Raw genomic sequence first — 19,986 nt, 5'->3', positions numbered from 1 at the left:
CGGCAGAATTGCCCGTGGCGCTCTCACTTCTGCTGACTGCGTCCGCACTTTGCTGACCCGACGGAGCTGCCTGCGTCTGGGGTAGACAATCACGTATTTCTGATTGATAAACGTTTTGTTGTGAACAACGATTTCTTGACGCCCTCGAGCGTGAACAGATCCTTTTCACCTTACTCTGCGCGGTTCAAACGTGACAACCGTAGCGGTCAGGATCTGGACACCTACAGTACTGAAAATGGACAATTCCTATGCATGTATGTATGTATAATATTGTATTGCTTGTTGGTCCTCATATAGGGTTGATAGTTCGGATTGTAGCCACAGGATAGGAAAAGGTGGAGGGAAGTGTGTCTGTGTGATGGAGACAAAAGCGCGCCAGTACAAAAGGTGGAGAATACGAGGAGGGTATGCCAACTGAGAATGAAGTACCGACCTATCGTTTGCCGTCGGACTGCGCACGTTCCAGCATGGATGCGGGGCTGAAATGTCTACAGTTCCAAGTAATTAGCGTGTCTGATGATGGCCCCGTGTATAAAAATGTGGGGAAAATTACAAAGACTGATTCAGCTGTAGCTACTACTCTCATTTCGTGCAACCTGTCATGTTACATCTGGCTTTCAGAAGCCACGTGTGAGGTTGTCTTATGGTCTCACTCGCTACGCACAGATCATTAGGTCTACAGAAAAAATGAACCGTTTTTGTTGGAAATGTAATGTAATTTTCGCTGGAGCCCATGGTTTTCCAGTTATTCAAGGCAAACGTACAAAAGTGACGCACCTCCACCCCCACACACATCCCTTACTAACCAGGATGTCTAGCGGCACCCCTTCCTACCACTGAACAAAAATTACCGTGAACGCGAACCGTTCCCAATATCCAACCTTTTTTGGTCTCTATTCATCGGGCTGTTGCATCTTTAGCGTAGGCGGCTATTTCGTGAAATTATTAATCTCAAATGCCCCTGTGGGTAATGAAAGATAACCGACTTTTGTAAACGTTACGCCTCAACTAATTACGTAGATCAATCCTATCCAAACTTAACTCTTACAAGAACAGTAGTTTCGTTGACAGAAGGCCTGATGCATAAAATGTTGAAATTGTTTATTTTATGCTGTTCAAATTCACAAAAATTGTTAGATAAAATTTACACAAAAGTCAATTTGTTTGTAAACGCTGTACTATGCCGGTGGCGTAATAATACTTGTCAGTGGAGAAGTGAGAAGTATCGTGCAGTCGCAAGTTTTCGTACGGTGGTAGGGGGAACTGTCATGACCAACATACTAGAAATCTTGACCGATGGGAGCTAAGTGGGGAGCGAGGGTGGGTTTAAAGGTCATGTTTGTACGTTCTTCCCCAATAACTCGAAAACTACGGCGTCTAGCGAAAACACATACCAGCACAAAACTGAACTACATTACATTTCCTACAAGAACGTGTTGTTAATTTTGTTTGTGGGAGTAATAATCTGCTCGTAGGGAGCGAGAGAATATGAAAATCTCTCACGGGTTGCATAAAACGGCAATGGTAGGGGCCGTTGACCCACCCTGTATAGTCCAAGGCAAATGGAAATGGAAATGGGAAGAAGTGTCTCGTGTGAGCTACGTAAACGCTGAGGCTATGTTTACGTATTACTATTCAACGTCGAAGCATGGCTTCGCATCGTCGCTACTCTTCTCTCTCTCGCTCCATTTTTTTCTTGTTTACTATTGTAAAACTGTATGAGTCTGTCTTTATTCTGTGTTCATTTTTAAATATATGGACCAAGTTTAATTTACGTGAGTAGCCAGACAGTTATTGAACCAAATCGTGTTATATGTGATAGGATTCTCATCCGTTACCTAAAATATACCTTAATGTCATAATTATAAATTTCTTTAGCCAAGAGCGTCAGATATTTGCCAGGGAAAAAGTTTACCGAATGAAAAAAGCAAAATATTTCATTTTAAGCTACTGCACGATATCGGAATAGGACTTCAAATTCATAAGAAGATAAATGTCAGTTTGAAAATAATTTTAGTTTGGTAACACTATTCAACTGACATGTCAAGTAAGTGTTTAATTTTGTTCAGAAAATATTGTTTCGTAAGTGTAACAAATGTATTTTCATTTATATTTAGTTGTGAAAATGGAACGTCTATATAGCGTAAGTAGGTCCTCAGGATAACTTGCATGATATATTTCGTTGTTGCTTTATTCAGATGCATCCTGTGTATTTCTGTAATCGTTAATGACAGGGAGTGGTTTCCTTATCAATTAGTATCCTATAATGAAATGAAATTTCAGCACTTTAGTGGAGACACGTTTCCTTGAAACAGATTTGTCAGGTATCAGTTACTGAAGAAATTAATTACTTACTTTAATGTTGGGTTTAAATATTACAATTTCCTTGTTTTCTACGTTTTCGTTTTGGATTGGCGATCCTAATTTTACCTTGCTACAACTTGTGACAAAAGCTTTGTGCAGCCTAACAGAAACGTTTCACAGTTCGCATTTTTTTATTTTGTATGCTTCCTGGGGACGTATTTCAGAGATGAATAAATGAGTCTTGTTCAGTAAACAAACAGTTAATAAGACAATCACGATCAAAATGTTAAAAAATAGCAGCTCGGGTATTATAGAATTGTGAGTTGGTATTAGGTCTGTCGTATGGTAATGTGCAGCATATAAAACATATGACTCCAAACAGAACAAGTGTAATCAATGAGTTGGATCTAGACTTGAAACTGGTTTCAAGCGTATGCAGTCTATAGTAAACAGTTGTGACACGTCAGAAAACATTCAAATAGCTTGCCTCTCACTATGTTGTTACAATTTCATTTACATTCAATGTAACGGTGGGTATCGCGATGCATTTGTTTAAAAATACGGTACTTAGAAACTTTTAAAACTGAAAACAGACACGCAATTGACACACGTCACTCGGATATACTTACTCTCGTTAGTGCGTCGTTAAGTTGTTTTGAGTATTCCATTTTGAATTTAGGTAAATACACGTGCACATTACTCTCATGCAAGTTGTTGACAGTGTCTTGGAGACTGAAGCTGGCAAGTTTCTCTTCAAGGCTTGCCAAGCCATCTACTTCTCTGGGTAGAAAAATCATCATGCTGAGTCTCTCTCCCTGTCGTAACAAACATGGAAAGAAACGTGAGGCACAATTTATTCGGCACATTTCCAAGATAGGTTTATCAATCAATGTTATTAGCCGTTCTTAAGTTCTCTCAAATGTTGTTGAAATTATTAGCAGTCAAGACATGTAGTAGTAATTGTGACATGACTCAAACACACATCAGTGAAACTGGGTAGAGACCAAAACAATCACAGAGAAAAGTTGAAACCAAATTCTGAAAATGCACAAATTATGTTAATCCAACAGTATGTTTTAGATATCTGTAATCACAAATTTTATTTCTCAACGAGCAACACTCACGGAACATTGGACCCCCACTCTCTAAATCATTTCGTCTACTCTCATCTCGCAATTGTCTTCCTCAAGTCCTTAAATACAGCAAGCACTAGACTATGGAATAATTTGTGCCACAAGTTACCCATTTCAAGTTCTAAAAATAGACTACTAGCCGTCTTTCGAGACAAGGAAAATTTTCGTTTATTTCTCATTGAAGCCCTGTACACCACATCTCCGGTTTCAGTACGTTACCCGGAACGTCAATGCTACTTCCACTTTATTTCTGCTTTATCTTATATATATATATATATATATATATATATATATATATATATATATATATATATATATATATAATTATTATTGCAATATTATATATTATAATGTAAATACACTCATCTACTAATTTTAGCAACCAAGTAAAAGTACCTCTAGGTCTCCCTTGTAAAATGGAAATTATGAAGTCTGATAGAAAGTACGACTTGTAATCCCTGATGGTATACAGTGAAAAACTAAATACTTGCATCGAAAATAAGAAGAAAGCTGCGTCGGAGTACAGTAGCACTGTACACTGTAGTGTAAATGTGACCGAACACATGTATACGCTCATTAGCGTCCCTTGGAAGGGCCTTATGTTAGGAAATATGTGCGAAGCTAAACGGATGAATTCTGGGGTGTGGGTTTCCATCAGGTAATGTTTCTCTGACCTGTAGCAAAGATTTTCATAATCGAAAAATTCCAGCTTGCTCCATTGTTCGGAGATGAAGTAAAATACTAGCTTCCAAGATTATTTGCTGGTATGATTTACAGGCTACAGTTATTGAACTATATGAAATAAAGTCGTCATAACTTCTGAACGGTTTGCGGTTGGACGTTCAAACTGCACGGTTGGTCGCGGGGCATGATGGGAATTATGATTTGGTTTAGCGACGAAGCCCACTTCCGTTTGGATGGGATCGTCAATAAGCAAAATTGGGGCATTTGGGGGACTGAGAATCCGCATTTTGCGATCGAGAAGTCTCTTCACCCTCAACGGATGACTTTGTGGTGTGCAATATCCAGTCACGGAATAATTGGTGCGAAATTCCTTGTCGGCACGGTGGCTTCCGAATGGTAGGTGAAGGTTTTGGGAGATGATTTCATCCCCATTATCCAAAGTGACCCTGATTTCGACAAGATGTGGTTCATGCAAGACGGAGCTCGATCCCAACGAAGCAGAGAGTGTTTGATGACTAGGAGAAGCACTTTCGGAACCACATTCTGGCTCTGGGGTACCCAGAGGCCACTGGTGAGGTCCTTGATTGGCCGCCATATTCTCCGGATCTGAACGCATACGACTCCTTTTTGTTGGGCTATACTAAAGACAAGGTGTACAGCGATAGCTCTAAAACCATTGCTGAGGTGAAAACAGCCATTCAGGAGGTCATCGACAACATCGATGGTCCGACGTTTCAGCGGGTCATGCAGAATTTCGCTATTCGTCAGTGCCATATCATCGCCAATGATGGCAGGCATCCGAATATCTGTAGTGACTTTTACGTGTTTAATAAAGTGTGTGCAAGCGGGGGTTTGTAACTAATTTACGTTTTTTTCTACATAGTTCAATAATTGTCACTCTATATATCACGACTTAGAAGAACGCATGGGCCTACAACTGCAAAAGGATCACGCCTGCTACGTGAGTGTGGAAGCTAAAACATCATCTTCATGGCGACTAATTGACGAGGGGAGGCCGCCAATTGTGAAATTCAGATTCGATTCACACTGCGCATAATACAAGCTCATGGCCAGAGGTGTAATGTGGCAAAACACCAAGATGCACTTCTCAGCCGTTGTCGAGAAAATCGACAGTTAAATGAAACCGTTGCGGGGAAATACTCTCTACGAGTAACAACTTTCTACAGCGTCGTGGTGCAGCGGTAAGCGCTCGGGTTCGTAATTCAAAAGTCGCCGGATCGAATCTCGCGCCATGCGATTTTTTTTGTAATTAGTTTTTTGTAATTCAAATATATATATATATATATATATATATATATATATATACTATTAATGAATTGCTTATGCATGTTGGTGAAGGCGGACGGCTCTCCAATTGTACCGCCTCCATTTTTCCGTTTGTTTAACAGGGTGTACCAAAGCTCTCCCGTCCGCACTGATTTTCGACGATATTATAAGTTGCGCTAGGGACCGCATCTACCTTCTTTCGAAGTTAGCAGGCAACTACGCTGGTTATGCGGCAGCTCGTTTCGGCCCATTCAACGTCTGTTCTTCAAGTGTAACGAGCGAGTAACGGAGTTTATATTTCATACCTGCCACAGCAAATTTGTGTTCGTGGGGTCTCTATTCACATTATGAAGACAATTAATAACATTTGTGAAATACAACTTTGTTTACGGAAAACATAATGACGTTCGAAGTCGCCAGATTTTCCACGACAAACGACTCTCAATAACTTATTATATGCAGAATTGTTGCAACTGATTGCCGGGAATTATATATATTTATATTTGAATTACAAAAAACAAATACTAAAAAAAAAAAAAAGGTTGCATGGCGCGAGATTCGATCCGGAGATCCTAGGATTACGAACCCGAGCGCTTACCCCTGCACCACGACGCTGTAGAACGTTATTAATCGTAGAGAGTATTTCACGGCAACGGTTTCTTTTAGCTGCCGATTTTCTCGACAACGGCTGAGAAGTGCATCTTGGTGCTTTGCCACATTACACCTCTTGCCATGAGCTTTTATTATGCGCAGTATGAATCGAATCTGAATTTCACAATTGGCGGCCTCCCCTTGTGAGTACGAATATGCCTGGCGTATTAAACCAGTTCGCCCACTAGCACATGCGACAGCGAAATCGCAGACGGAATATGACCTTCATGTTAAATTTTCAAACCGCTGGCTAAAAGAAAGCTGAGATCAGACCGGGAGATCAGTATATTTTAACGCAATGAGTCAAGGCGAAGCTACAGGGCAGAACGAGCGGGGCAGTTTCTTTCTGGTGTTATCAACGAACTGGCCTTTCATGAGCCATTAAGGCTTGTAATGACACAAATTGACACAAGAGATGAAAAATGTGCTAATTTTGAGATACATTGTGTAGGTCAGCTGTGTTGGCAGTGTTTTACGGCACAGACTGTAGTTAACGAAACCCGGGCTATGAGCACTTTAGAATTAAAGTATTTGCTGCAGCGTAAGGAAGTGACGGCGAGAATAAACTGTGTGTAGGCCAGTGGTTCCCAGCCATTCTTAGATCATTACCCCTGAGTGCAATCAGATCAGTCAGATCAAAGATAAATGATAGTTGGTGTGTGTGCGTGATTTAGAGTGAATGACGAAGAAATTTGTCTAGGATCGCCAGTGCTACCCACAACTTCTTCTCAGATAAGAAAGAGCTATCCACAATGAGGGTGTACACTAGTTACAAAACATACTTCCCCTGCTTTGTTCCTCTCCATTACGGCACTTGCTTGACCTGCACACTGCAATTGCAACCCCATTTAAAAGCAATCAAGTTAAAATGTGTGCACTGTAATTATTGTTTGTAAATCATTTGACTGTTGCACTCCTTACTCCTGAACTGGCAGAAATTGGACTTCAGGCTGTCAGTGCTTTATGTCTGTCTACAGTCGCTGATAATAATAATGATGATAATAATAATAATACTGCATACAGAACTATAGTAGTCCTTATGCAGTTACTGCTGCATCTTGCTCACAATTCATTTCTCTCTTTCAAGGCGAGTGATGAAGCAACTTCACGGCTACTGTAGGTACTACCTACAACTTGGAGAGGACATTTTCTTGAGATATTTAGCACTTGTTACATATATGTCTCACTTTTATCATCAGCGATGTACGGTACAAAGCACAACATAGGTGTGTAGTGGATGGACTGTGTGAGGAACCTGTAACGTCACTGCATTAATACTACTATTTGAGAAAAAGTAATTATTGATAACTTATATAATCCACATTAGATTCTTACAAAATTGTAATAACAGTAACGATCTTTTGAATATAATTTAGTTCGTGACTGAAACAGAATCGAATCGTTTAGTTTTTTCCTCTCAGAAAATTTCATTTTATTGGAACAGAAGGACGTGATGTCGGAGCGGATCTAATTTTAGTGTTGCGCGGCAGCCACTACGGAATTAGAGAATTAAGTTCAGGATGGTTTCAGAAAACATCGGTCTTGTGCAACGCAGCTAGCTCTTTATTCGCACGAAGTAATGGCCGCTATCGACAGGGGATCTCAAGTTGATTCCGTATTTCTAGATTTCCGGAAAGCTTTTGACACCGTTCCTCACAAGCGACCTCTTATCAGGCTGCGGGCCTATGGGGTATCGTCTCAGTTGTGCGACTGGATTCGTGATTTCCTGTCAGGAACGTCGCAGTTCGTAGTAATAGACGGCAAATCACCGAGTAAAACTGAAGTGATATCAGGTGTTCCCCAGGGAAGCGTCCTTGGACCTCTGCTGTTCCTGATCTATATAAATGACCTGGGTGACAATCTGAGCAGTTCTCTTAGGTTATTCGCAGATGATGCTGTAATTTACCGTCTAGTAAGGTCATCCGAAGACCAGTATCAGTTGCAAAGCGATTTAGAAAAGATTGCTGTATAGTGTGGCAGGTGGCAGTTGACGCCAAATAACGAAAAGTGTGAGGTGATCCACATGAGTTCCAAAAGAAATCCGTTGGAATTCGATTACTCGATAAATAGTACAATTCTCAAGGCTGTCAATTCAACTAAGTACCTGGGTGTTAAAATTACGAACAACTTCAGTTGGAAAGACCACATAGATAACATTGTGGGGAAGGCGAGCCAAAGGTTGCGTTTCATTGGCAGGACACTTAGAAGATGCAACTAGTCCACTAAAGAGACAACTTACACTACACTCGTTCGTCCTCTGTTAGAATATTGCTGCGCGGTGTGGGATCCTTACCAGGTGGGATTGATGGAGGACATCGAAAGGGTGCAAAAAAGGGCAGCTCGTTTTGTATTATCACGTAGTAGGGGAGAGAATGTGGCAGATATGATACGCGAATTGGGATGGAAGTCATTACAGCAAAGACGTTTTTCGTCTATTTACGAAATTTCAGTCACCAACTTTCTCTTCCGAATGCAAAAATATTTTGTTGAGCCCAACATACATAGGTAGGAATGATCATCAAAATAAAATAAGAGAAATCGGAGCTCGAACAGAAAGCTTTAGGTGTTCGTTTTTCCCGCGCGCTGTTCGGGAGTGGAATGGTAGAGAGATAGTATGATTGTGGTTCGACGAACCCTCTGCCAAGCACTTAAATGTGAATTGCAGAGTAGTCATGTAGATGTAGATGTAGATGAACACTGAGACGTAATATCTTGTGATGGAAAATATGCAAGTTTTGAACTATCGTATAAACATATACCTATTCAAAGATGAGTAATTTCATCATTTTAACAACTCTGGAAACTTACGCTTCAAGTTTCATGCACGCACGATTAGACATTCGCCTGTGCGGCTTTATGAGTGTTAGTCCGAGCCTGCACGCTAGTCCGGTTCCGTCGAAAGAGGCCCTCTCTGCACTGAAACTGGAATTTACTAATAATTTCATCCCCTCAAAACTGAGACGACTATATTCATACATCCTAGAGTGCACTTGGCCACGCAAGTCTGCAATGAGACATAAGTAAGTTTTTCAGGAGAGGGGCGTGCAACGGCAGCGGTGCGGAGTTCGAAGGCTACAAGCTTCGTATCGCTACCACTTGATCGTTACGCCGACTGTACGAACCTACGTCGTACAAGTTGCCCTACCTACCTACACCGTACAAGTAAAGTTTTTAAACATAGGCATAGTTGGACAGCTTGAAAGCTTAGATACTTTCAGAGGCAGTCTGAATTAAGAGGAAAAAAATTCTTGGTGAAATACATTAACATTTAACTTCACATTCACGTAACTTTCAGTCCACCTTTTACATTTCAGATTTAATATTCTTTGAAGTAAATCACCATTTAAATTTCTCCCTGTATTTTCCTGTCGCCATACAAGAGGATTTTCAATCAGAGTAAAACAACCATTCCAGAATTGACGGCTGATGGCATTACCTCACTAACGACACTTATTTACATCTATACCCCGGAAGCTACATTATGCTTCATGGTGGTGGATTCTTCAGATGACACTTCCCTTTTCAATTCGTGAATGACGTGTGTGTGAAAAAACGGCTGGCTGGAAGATTCCTTCTTTTAAGGTAATAAATATTTTCAATTGGTTTTGAAACATCCCCTTAGAAAAATTTATGAATTACTGTGCTGGTAAGCTTCTTACGTTATTTGATTTTCAAACAGCTGAGCAAAACTGAACGTACTCAGACATCTCTCTCTTTACTTATTCTGATCATCACTAAACTGACACACAAAATTTTTAGCGCAACGCAATCTGACTTTCAATAATCCCTACAGAAGAATGGCCGTGACTAACAATAACCTATAGCTTTCATGAATCACTTACCTCACAAAAATCTTCGTTACTCGAACTACTACAATACAGCGAGCTCCAATACTGCCAGCTAAATAAAGGTTTCTAACTACTGAAGGCACTAACTACTGAATAGGCATAGTTAGCAAATGAAAGATTTTGATAGAGAACAAACAATGTATTTACCTTAATAGTGTTCAAAAGTCATAATATATATATCAGTTCATGACATCCAGTCTTAAAAATTTCGTTTTTCTGACGGACACACGTCCAGATCGTCCGCTCTCTAAATTCTGTCATCTCCCCACATCCACCACTGCTGGCGGCTCACCTCCAACTGCGCAACGCTACGCGCTGTTAACAGCCAACTGCCCAACACTACAATAGCAAATACTCCAACAATGCAAATCAGCCTCAGACTGTACACAGCACAGTCAGTGATTTTCATACAGAGCGCTACGTGGCTTTCCCAACATAAAAACCTAAACAGCCTACTTACAGTTTGACGTTGTATTCCATCTTTTCCTATATTGGGCTGACACATGTTGTCAGTATATTACATTTTGCGGGTTCTCTGTCTACATGTTTTATAATATCTACTAAACAAATGAATAAATGACACATTTAAAAAATTTGAAGGTATAATACTATTACCAACTTCGAAGATTTTCTTCGTCTTCAAATGGCTGGAATCCATTTTTTTTTAAATTGAGAGAGGGGAGGTAATCAGTCTTCTGACTGGGCTGATGTTGCCCTATCCTCCTATTTAAGACAAATCTTACTTACGCTCATTACATTTCATGCTGTTTCTGATATTATTCTGTATTCACTGATCAGATGCCCTAAACTACTTGTTTTTACAAATCACCGTCTCCTACCATATCTGGAGTGATTCATTGCATTTCCCTACCACATTCAGGAATCTGATATTCCACGACCCGGTTAGTAAACTGTAATTAAATTGACATTTTTTTTTATTTTATTATTATTATTTTTTTTTTTTTTTATGGCCACCTCCCAGCCCGGAGATCCGAAAGGGGGACTAATCCCGGATGTTCTGCCGATTGGGATACCATCGTGACTCTTTTTGCAATTACAGGCCACGTATACCGTGCATACACATCATGTTTCCTTAATGCAGCCATTTCTACTGCTTTATGCGTCCTAATGCCGTTAATGGTTGCCGATTTCTCCGCCTCTTAGCGGTAATTTCCCACTCCAAGGGTAAGGTGATGCCCCCCACCTGTTCCGCTCCTCCGTCTTCTTTGACAAGGGCGGTGACACAACGCGGCTGATTGATACCGACCGCCAATATTGATTCAGAATTTATAACTGGCTGGGATGTAACCCGGCACCCAGGACATTTTGTCTGTTAGTTAAAGGCACTATCCCCAGACTAAGCTGACCACTACACTTTTATGTAAAACTATTAATTATTCTAATAAACGTGCCCCACTTATTTTCGAAAATATGAATTTTAAGTGTTGCGTGTAATATGTCTTTCATTAACGTATCACTGTTTTTTACGAGATTTTTCAGAACAATCATGAATGTTTCGGATGAGTGGGTCGCAGTTAGAACAGTCTGATTTCACGTTAACGTAAGTTTCAACATTTGCTGATAATACACAGGAACTCTCAAATCAAATATATACCTTTACTGCTATATAGGTGAACAATTTGTGAAACAAACATGGTGGGAACTTGACTCACAGAATTTAACCGTATGTATAAGTGAGGTGGCATTATACAAACAGATGTTGCGACCGAAAAGAACTGAGCTTCTCAAAAACTGATTCAAGAAATCCGATTTTTTCTCTGGTGCAGGAAATTACACCCGGTATGTTAAATAAGAAACGTTAGAGAGGATAGTAGTATTAATTATTTATGTGGATGAATACTTGTTGATAGGTCTTACTTGGCATGAAAGTAGTGTGTGGCTTACTCAAGTAAGTGTTTTATTACCAGCAATTTAACACTGGAGGCACTAAAAACTCCAGACAATGTATCCTGAGACAACAACAGTAAATACTGGACGTGTCAGAGGAATCTGGGCTTTGCTCAGGCAATTCTGAGAAAAAAACTTCTGTACTTAGCGCGCCACCACAGTATTTTACAAGATATTCTAAACACAGTTTTAACCGAAAAATGGGAGAAACCACCGACTATCATCAGACAAGTATTATATAAAACTTCCACATAGGGATTTCGAAACCAAACAAGTTGAAATTTCAACTAATGATGGCAGAAAAATGAGATTTCGTAGTAGGAAGGAATAAAGATGAATCTGACGATAGCCATGTAACAACTACCTCCTAAAAAAGGTTTTTGATTTATTGGGCCAAAACATTGGTATTTAGTTTCTCTTCTAACTGCGTATTTATTAGGAGATTTGAAGACGATATGGAATTTAGAATACTGATCTCAACGTATGGTGTGAAAACTATCATAATTAAGAAGAAAATAAAATTGACCTGTTTAAGACTTGTTAATGATATAGCTGAATTAGGGAAAAATTAACTAAAGACTTTCATTTCCTGTTTGACGCAAGATGAAGAACAAAACTTTATCGAAACCATCTTATCGAAACTATTACATGAGCCTCAAAACTTTACGTCGTCATATGTAATTGTACATTTATAATTGTGTAATGTAATTAATAAAATCCATTGGAACATTACTTGTTATCATTTTTAAACTTTTCTCGCTATCCTTTTCCCTAAGGTCCTTAATTCTCCGTTTTGATATTATTGCATTTACTTTTCAAGCACAACAAAATAAAACCTTTTTAACGCACAAAATCAAAAATATAAAAAATAGAGTGTGGAAATCAGATGTGTAACTGAATGTTATGACGGCTTTAGGGCTCTTCATAACGCCTTTAAAAAAATAAAAAATAAAAAAAATGTGCACCACAACCTCATCAGAAAAGCATGAAATATGTAGGCCTAAGTTTTAGCCTAAAATGGTCAGAATAAGATTTCAGGGCAACAGTTTCCCACGAAATGAAACAACCATCAGGTTTCTGGGACGATAGAGTTCCATTATATAGAAGAAAAAACTGCAAGGTAACGTTATCACGTGCTACCGAAACATTTTCTGGGAAATGAGAAATTTTTAAGTTGGGAGATGGAGAGGAAGAAATTTCTCCTTTTGATTTTTTATGTCTCCCTTACTTTTAAATTTATTTAATTAGAGTCAACTACAAACTCCTGCACAAAGAATTGATTTTCTGCAGGTCCTCCTGCCTTCACTGCAATTTTATGGATTTAGGATGTTTCTAATTTGAACAGTTTCGTGAGATTTCTGACGACTTTCAAATCGTTTGTAAATATCGTGATCAAAATTGAGAGAGTATATGAAGACACTGAAAGAGTAGCCCAGGATGTGAAGGAAGATGAAAATTGATAATCGTGGGGGACTGGAAAGTTATAGTAGGGCAAGAAACAGAGTAGAGGCTTTCGGGAGACTACGGATTTGGAAGCAGAAATGAGAGGGGAGAGAGATTCCTTGCATTCTGCATTAAATTTCATTTAGTAGTAACGAACACACGCTTTAAGGGTCACATGAATCATAGAAAAGACAGGAAGGTAGCAGCTGAGTTACATCATGGTGAGAGAGAGATTGCGAAATCACTGAAAGACGAACTCAGTGATGTAAGAGTGAGTTGAACTTTGAAGAGAGTCGTTAGAAAGAATATGCACAGAAGTGAAATATGGAAGTTCTGATGAACGATCACGTGCGCTTTAAGTCCTGAGCCTGGAAGTAACGCAAGAATGAATGTCTCAGTAGGCAATTCACTTCTAAAGGGAGTATCCCTAGAAAAGGACCTCACAGAAGTTGAACAGTCAAGTGCAAGAAAGGTAAGTGCTAAGTATAACAGAAAAAAACTTGAGTCGATAATGGAAAAAAGAATATAAAAAGTAAGCAATACAGCAATACAAATCACTAAGGAATCAAAGCAAAAGCAACCGTAGAGACGATAAAGTGAAATGGCTGCAGGATAAGAGTGAAGAAATCGAAAAGAAACTGGTCATCTGAAGGACATGTTCAGTATACAGGAACGTCAAAGATGCATTCAGTGAAACTAAAAGCCGTCATTATGAATTCCACTGTTAAGTACAGAGGAGAGCAGTGAGGTGTGAAGCGTTCATTTGACGGTCTCTACGACGAAATTTGCCTAAATGATAGAAGAGGAAACGAATGTTTTTCAGACTTAAGTTATCTCGTATCAGTGTTAGAGTTTGATACAGCTTTGGAAGTGTTGAGAACAATCAAGGCAGAAGTGACTAATATCTTTGCATTGTAGGAAGAAACAACCGAACGACTATTTGAGTTAGAGTGTGTGGAACGTATGAGAATAGTGTCATATCATCGGTTTTTTGGAGGAATAACAACCGCACCATCGTGAAATTATTAAAGGCTGATAAATGAGAGAATAATCGTATAGTAGCTCAACATCCACGTTGCTCACAGAAGTAATATATGAAATAATCGAAAACTGGGGATCTGTTAGACGGTGATTAACTTGTTTTTAATAATGCTAAAGGCTCTAGAAGGTAGTTCTGAAGTTTATAATAGAGACAAAACTGAAGAAAAATCAAGATACCTTCATAACAATGATCGACCAAGATAAAGCTTTAGACAAAACAGCGTGTTTGAAATCTTCACCAACAAAAATAGGTTCTAGCTAAAGGCAAATACGGGTAACATAATACATGTACTGGGTGTTTCACAGTTCCTGTTACACTCTTCTAAGTTGTGAATAAATCAATGAGGACTTGCAGAATATAAATGTGTGGTGTAATGACTGGCAGTCATCACTCAATATTAGTGAATGTAACCTACGGCGTATAAGAAAGCGAAAATCCTCATTAATGTACGAATACAAAACAAATGCCCAGTGTTTGGAGGCGGTAACATCTGTCAAGTATCTGGGTGTGACTACTCGAAATGATTTCAAATGGAACGATCAGATTACACAAGTAACGGTAAGGTGAACTCTAGACTGCGGTTTATTGGTAGAATCCTGAAACGATGCAGTCCTTCAACAAAGTAAACTGCTTACAATACTTTTGTTCGTCCAGTCTTGGATTATTGTTCGTCTGTATGGGACACTTACCAGTTGGGTCTGATTCAAGAGACTGAGAAGGTCCAAAGAAGAGCGACAAGATTCGTGACTCGTACATTTAGTCATCGCGTGACCGTTACAGATCTCATTACAAAGTTTGAAGTGGGACACGCTTGTAGATTGACGACGCGCTAAACGGAAGGGGCTGCTCACTAAATTCCAAAATCCGATTTCCGCCGAGGATGTAGAGCATATATTATTACCACCAAGTTTCAAATCGTGCAATGGTCACCATCCAAAGATAAGGAAAATTAGAGCTCGTACTGAGGCGTTCAGACAGTCGTTTTTCCCTCGCGCGATCCGCATGAGTGGAACGGGGGGGGTGGGGGGGGGGGGGGAGATGGGGGGGGAATATGACTTTGGCGTGAATAGTGCCTTCCGCCACACATCGCTTAGTGACTAGCGGAGTATATGTGTAGATGTAGATGTATAAAAAGTGTTCATAGCTCTTAAGGTATATATTTTGGAACCCACGTTTACTAGACATTTTTTCTTACTTTTTTATAAACTACCATTCTACAAGTTGTCTACCCTACAGTCTTAGCGACAACAGTACATGTACTCCAACGTCAGATGCAGCAGAACCGTTTTCGCTTATAACCTTCGACTCGTTCGTTTCCGGTACAGGGACCCTTACCTCAAAATGATATATTTACCCTTCTCCATCATCCTAGAAAGTCTGTAGCATCATCGTTGAGTCACTCTGTGTATACACACATTAACAGGCGCTGGCGACTATAAATCTGACACTCTGTACCGGCGAGGGATGATGTTTCCGGACATGCGTTCCTATGTAAATCTTGATCTAAGTCCCTTCTACAACCTCTAGAAGTGTGTAACATGAATTGTGAAACACCCTGTACAAGACCTAAGGAGACTTATTCCACTGCTGAGCGGTCGCTTATGTTGTGCAGGACGAAAAAGACACACGTCGGCATTGTGTTTGATTCTTAGATTTGCTTCTGGAGGGGGCCGAGTGGATACTACAGCACACACAGTTAGATCACGCTATTGTAACTCGAACAAAACAGAATACAGAACACTGTAACAATTCATGTCCACATGACCGAGCGAGGTGGCGCAACGGTTAGCACATTGGACTCGAATTCGGGAGGACGACGGTTCAAAGCCGCGTCCCGTCATCCTAATTAAGATTCTCCGTGATTTCCCTAAATTGCTTCGGGCAAATGCCGGAATGGTTCCTTGAAAGAGCTCGGCAGACCCCCTTCCTCTTCCTTCCCTAGTCCGATGGGACCAATGACCTCGCTGTTGGACCCTCCCCCATATCAACCAGCCAACCAAACATATCCATAGGAATGTCACAAGTATTTTTTAATGTCAGTGAACGCTATGACGTATCACTTGATACAGCACAGAATAATAGTAGGTTCTCTCGATACACAATATACTATAAACTTCGCTGCATTGTTCTGTTTAATACTACTCTAACGCTGCTGGCTCTGTAGTGAGACGATGCTATTGTCTTCGGCAATGGTTTCAGAGTGAGCTGAGCGCCAATCCGTTCTGACGCAAGTCGGTCTTCATCAGAGACGGCGTATCAGTCCTCTTGAGGCGGTGTCTACCCCGACGTCTGTCATTCATCGCTGCGTCTGGCAGCGACTGCGCTTGCTTGTGGTACCAACTTTGTCATGATGCTTCGTTCTTCGGATGACACCACAGCTACTATAACTGTTCACTTGCTGTCCAGAAATTATTACTTACTGACGCATTTGGACATAGAGCATCATCAGAACATTAGAAAGAAATGCCTTCGTACAAAGCGTGGAGTTATTTGTGTCACCTGTCTGCATCAGAGCGTAACTTGAGAATTTTTGAGCAGCAAGTGACCAGTTATTCTAGCGACCGATTCGTCAGTGGAGGCAAAAGTCTCCTCAGGTTTACGTTATGATCGCACTTTAAGTTACATGTACAATGTCAATGAGTGAACTGTAAAAATAGAAGAGCAAGAGCAACGTTTTATCGGATGACTTTGTTATGCTCAGTGAAAGTGAGTGAGAAATACCATACTATCCATGATTGACTAATTACGTTCTGTTTTTAAGTCGCTATCGGAAGAGAATATCGCAGTGCTGGGTGTTGGTTTCGATCAGCCAGTGGCGATCGTCATTCTGCAGGCGAATGCTGAAAACGCTTGCAGTACATGCCTTTAGTCTTAGCTTATACTGTCTGGTCAAAACCGATACACTGCATTGTCAGGCTCATCTGACTGTTGAAACACGTATGTATTCAGTAGCAGCGAAGGCGAGGCATGACAGAATCTCTGACCAGAGAGTTATTTATCGTTGCTAGTCTGCGCTTGAACGCGCGTGAGTGCAGTTGTACGTAGCGAGTCGCGAGAGCATGTAGTAGCAGTTGCGAGTCGGAAGTCGTGTGGGAGGAGTCGGCGGGCGTCGACATGGGTCTCTGGTCACGGTTCGGGACGAGGTATATTGTTAAATAAGGTAATGAAGCAGCATTGCGCTCAGCCAATAACATCTGTTAATTGTAATTAATTTGTTCAAGAAATGCCCCAATAATAATTTTGTTTTCAAAGCAATCTTTTTTAAGAAAAGAATCATTCCAATGGAAACAATATTTCCTATGCTTTTCCTCCCAGAATCAATTTATCAGATTAATTATTGCACAGGGCCTAAGGTCAGCGATGCTGCCCTTCAATTTATCAGTTTAATTATTGCACAGGGCCTAAGGTCAGCGATGCTACCCTTATAAAATTTATCAGGTTGATCTTAACGTTAATTTTGTGGGGACTTAACATTTTTGCACGTTTTTATTATCATTGAGTTTTATTACTATGGGAAGCTAACATTTGGCACTATTCGCAATTCTATTCAATTCTTTTCATTTTCATATTTATATGGGGAGGTTACATGTATGGCTCTTTTTATATTTAATAAATATCATTCATTCATTTTTGTGGGGAGGTTACACTAGGCTCCCAATTATATTTGGTAAATATCTTTCATTCATTTTTTGGTGGGGAGGTTACACTGTCACGAGAAAATAACAAAACTAAAATAATACAAACTGAGAAAGAATTACATTAACAGCTGAATGCAATGAACAGACTAATGACCTTAAAATACTACAATTCACTCACTTTTCCGCAGGTTACACGTTCCACATGCTTTATATAATGTAAATAAACCAAGGAGCATAACTAAAGTTCTGTCAAAGAGTTTGTCTTAGAGCACAGAATCTCTTTGTTCAGCTCTTGTAATACACACTGACGACAGTAAGTATGTATCTATTTCTCTGTTGCAAAAATAACATGTAACAATATGGCAAAATTGACATGTGCGATTTATAAAATCTATTAAAAAATGAATTTGGAGGATATTACATCAACAATTATAGCACTTAAATTTCGTTTGACATTTCCTTTATCTTTCTTTTAATTAACATTGATCAATAATACTTACGAAATACACAATAAACATCACAGCATTACTTTTTACATATGTTAAACTATACGTCTTCGTTTATTCGCATTTTGTAGGCCATGTGAATCTTCTTATCTGTGGGTAAGTGTGTGATGTTCACTAAGATTAACGTCACTGGAAAATGTTCATTGTGTTTTCCAAAATATCGTGTGCACTAACAAACAACCAACGGTTACTAATAACTATAAGTAATGCAACAAATCGATCTCATGATGTGAATAATTCTCGCCATATTCAGTGCTTACACGTTTCGTTTAGACATCTTGCCACAGCTAAATGCCTCCCACACTGTGGGAAACAATCAATAAATATGTACCATCCGATGAATCGCTAGACGGTTCGACATCGCTAACAAGATAATAGAAATTGAGGAACAAAACAAAAGGCGACCGATTGCACTAACTTCAAGAAAGCTTTATTCATCACAGTCGCAGTGATCCTCATCCGTAATGGATCCAAGTTTTATGATTTTGTTTTACTAAATGTGGCAATTTCATTCCCTAATTCTTCTAAGCTCTCCTAATTATACGTGAAATAAAGAAAAGTTGTGATCGCGAAGAGTAAAATTCAAAGGGAATATACGGAATCAGACTACATGTCATAGTTAGGTAACATGAATTCATGTCCGTAGTTACGAGATAAATTGGGTGAGAATCATCTGAGAATGTACGTCTGGAACACTTAACTGAATGGAAGTCAGTCAGGGGCTGTGGGAAAACTGGCAAAGAAGAGAATCTAACTTATGTGGTGTGGGGTTACAGGAGCATGCTGAGAATTAAGGTCCGCCACAGAAACAGAGAGGAAAGATATACACTCCTGGAAATGGAAAAAAGAACACATTGACACCGGTGTGTCAGACCCACCATACTTGCTCCGGACACTGCGAGAGGGCTGTACAAGCAATGATCACACGCACGGCACAGCGGACACACCAGGAACCGCGGTGTTGGCCGTCGAATGGCGCTAGCTGCGCAGCATTTGTGCACCGCCGCCGTCAGTGTCAGCCAGTTTGCCGTGGCATACGGAGCTCCATCGCAGTCTTTAACACTGGTAGCATGCCGCGACAGCGTGGACGTGAACCGTATGTGCAGTTGACAGACTTTGAGCGAGGGCGTATAGTGGGCATGCGGGAGGCCGGGTGGACGTACTGCCGAATTGCTCAACACGTGGGGCGTGAGGTCTCCACAGTACATCGATGTTGTCGCCAGTGGTCGGCGGAAGGTGCACGTGCCCGTCGACCTGGGACCGGACCGCAGCGACGCACGGATGCACGCCAAGACCGTAGGATCCTACACAGTGCCGTAGGGGACCGCACCGCCACTTCCCAGCAAATTAGGGACACTGTTGCTCCAGGGGTATCGGCGAGGACCATTCGCAACCGTCTCCATGAAGCTGGGCTACGGTCCCACACACCGTTAGGCCGTCTTCCGCTCACGCCCCAACATCGTGCAGCCCGCCTCCAGTGGTGTCGCGACAGGCGTGAATGGAGGGACGAATGGAGACGTGTCGTCTTCAGCGATGAGAGTC

The 19,986-nt window shown here is 40.5% G+C and overlaps 1 protein-coding gene across 2 annotated transcripts in view; it reads right to left on the bottom strand.

Annotated features, from left to right (window-relative positions):
• Positions 1 to 19,986, bottom strand: part of LOC124776662 (serpin B4-like) — a 76,085-nt gene that overhangs the window by 6,890 nt on the left and 49,209 nt on the right. For both annotated transcript variants that reach the window (XM_047251763.1, XM_047251762.1), the window contains exon 6: positions 2,934 to 3,119. In XM_047251763.1, the coding sequence (XP_047107719.1) occupies positions 2,934 to 3,119 (186 nt within the window). The remainder of the gene's footprint in view (positions 1 to 2,933; positions 3,120 to 19,986) is intronic.

Source organism: Schistocerca piceifrons, chromosome 2 (assembly GCF_021461385.2).
Source record: "Schistocerca piceifrons isolate TAMUIC-IGC-003096 chromosome 2, iqSchPice1.1, whole genome shotgun sequence".
Taxonomy (NCBI): Eukaryota; Metazoa; Arthropoda; class Insecta; order Orthoptera; family Acrididae; genus Schistocerca; species Schistocerca piceifrons.
The sequence above is the reverse complement of the archived record's forward strand: the minus strand, read 5'-3'. Positions and strand labels throughout refer to the sequence as shown.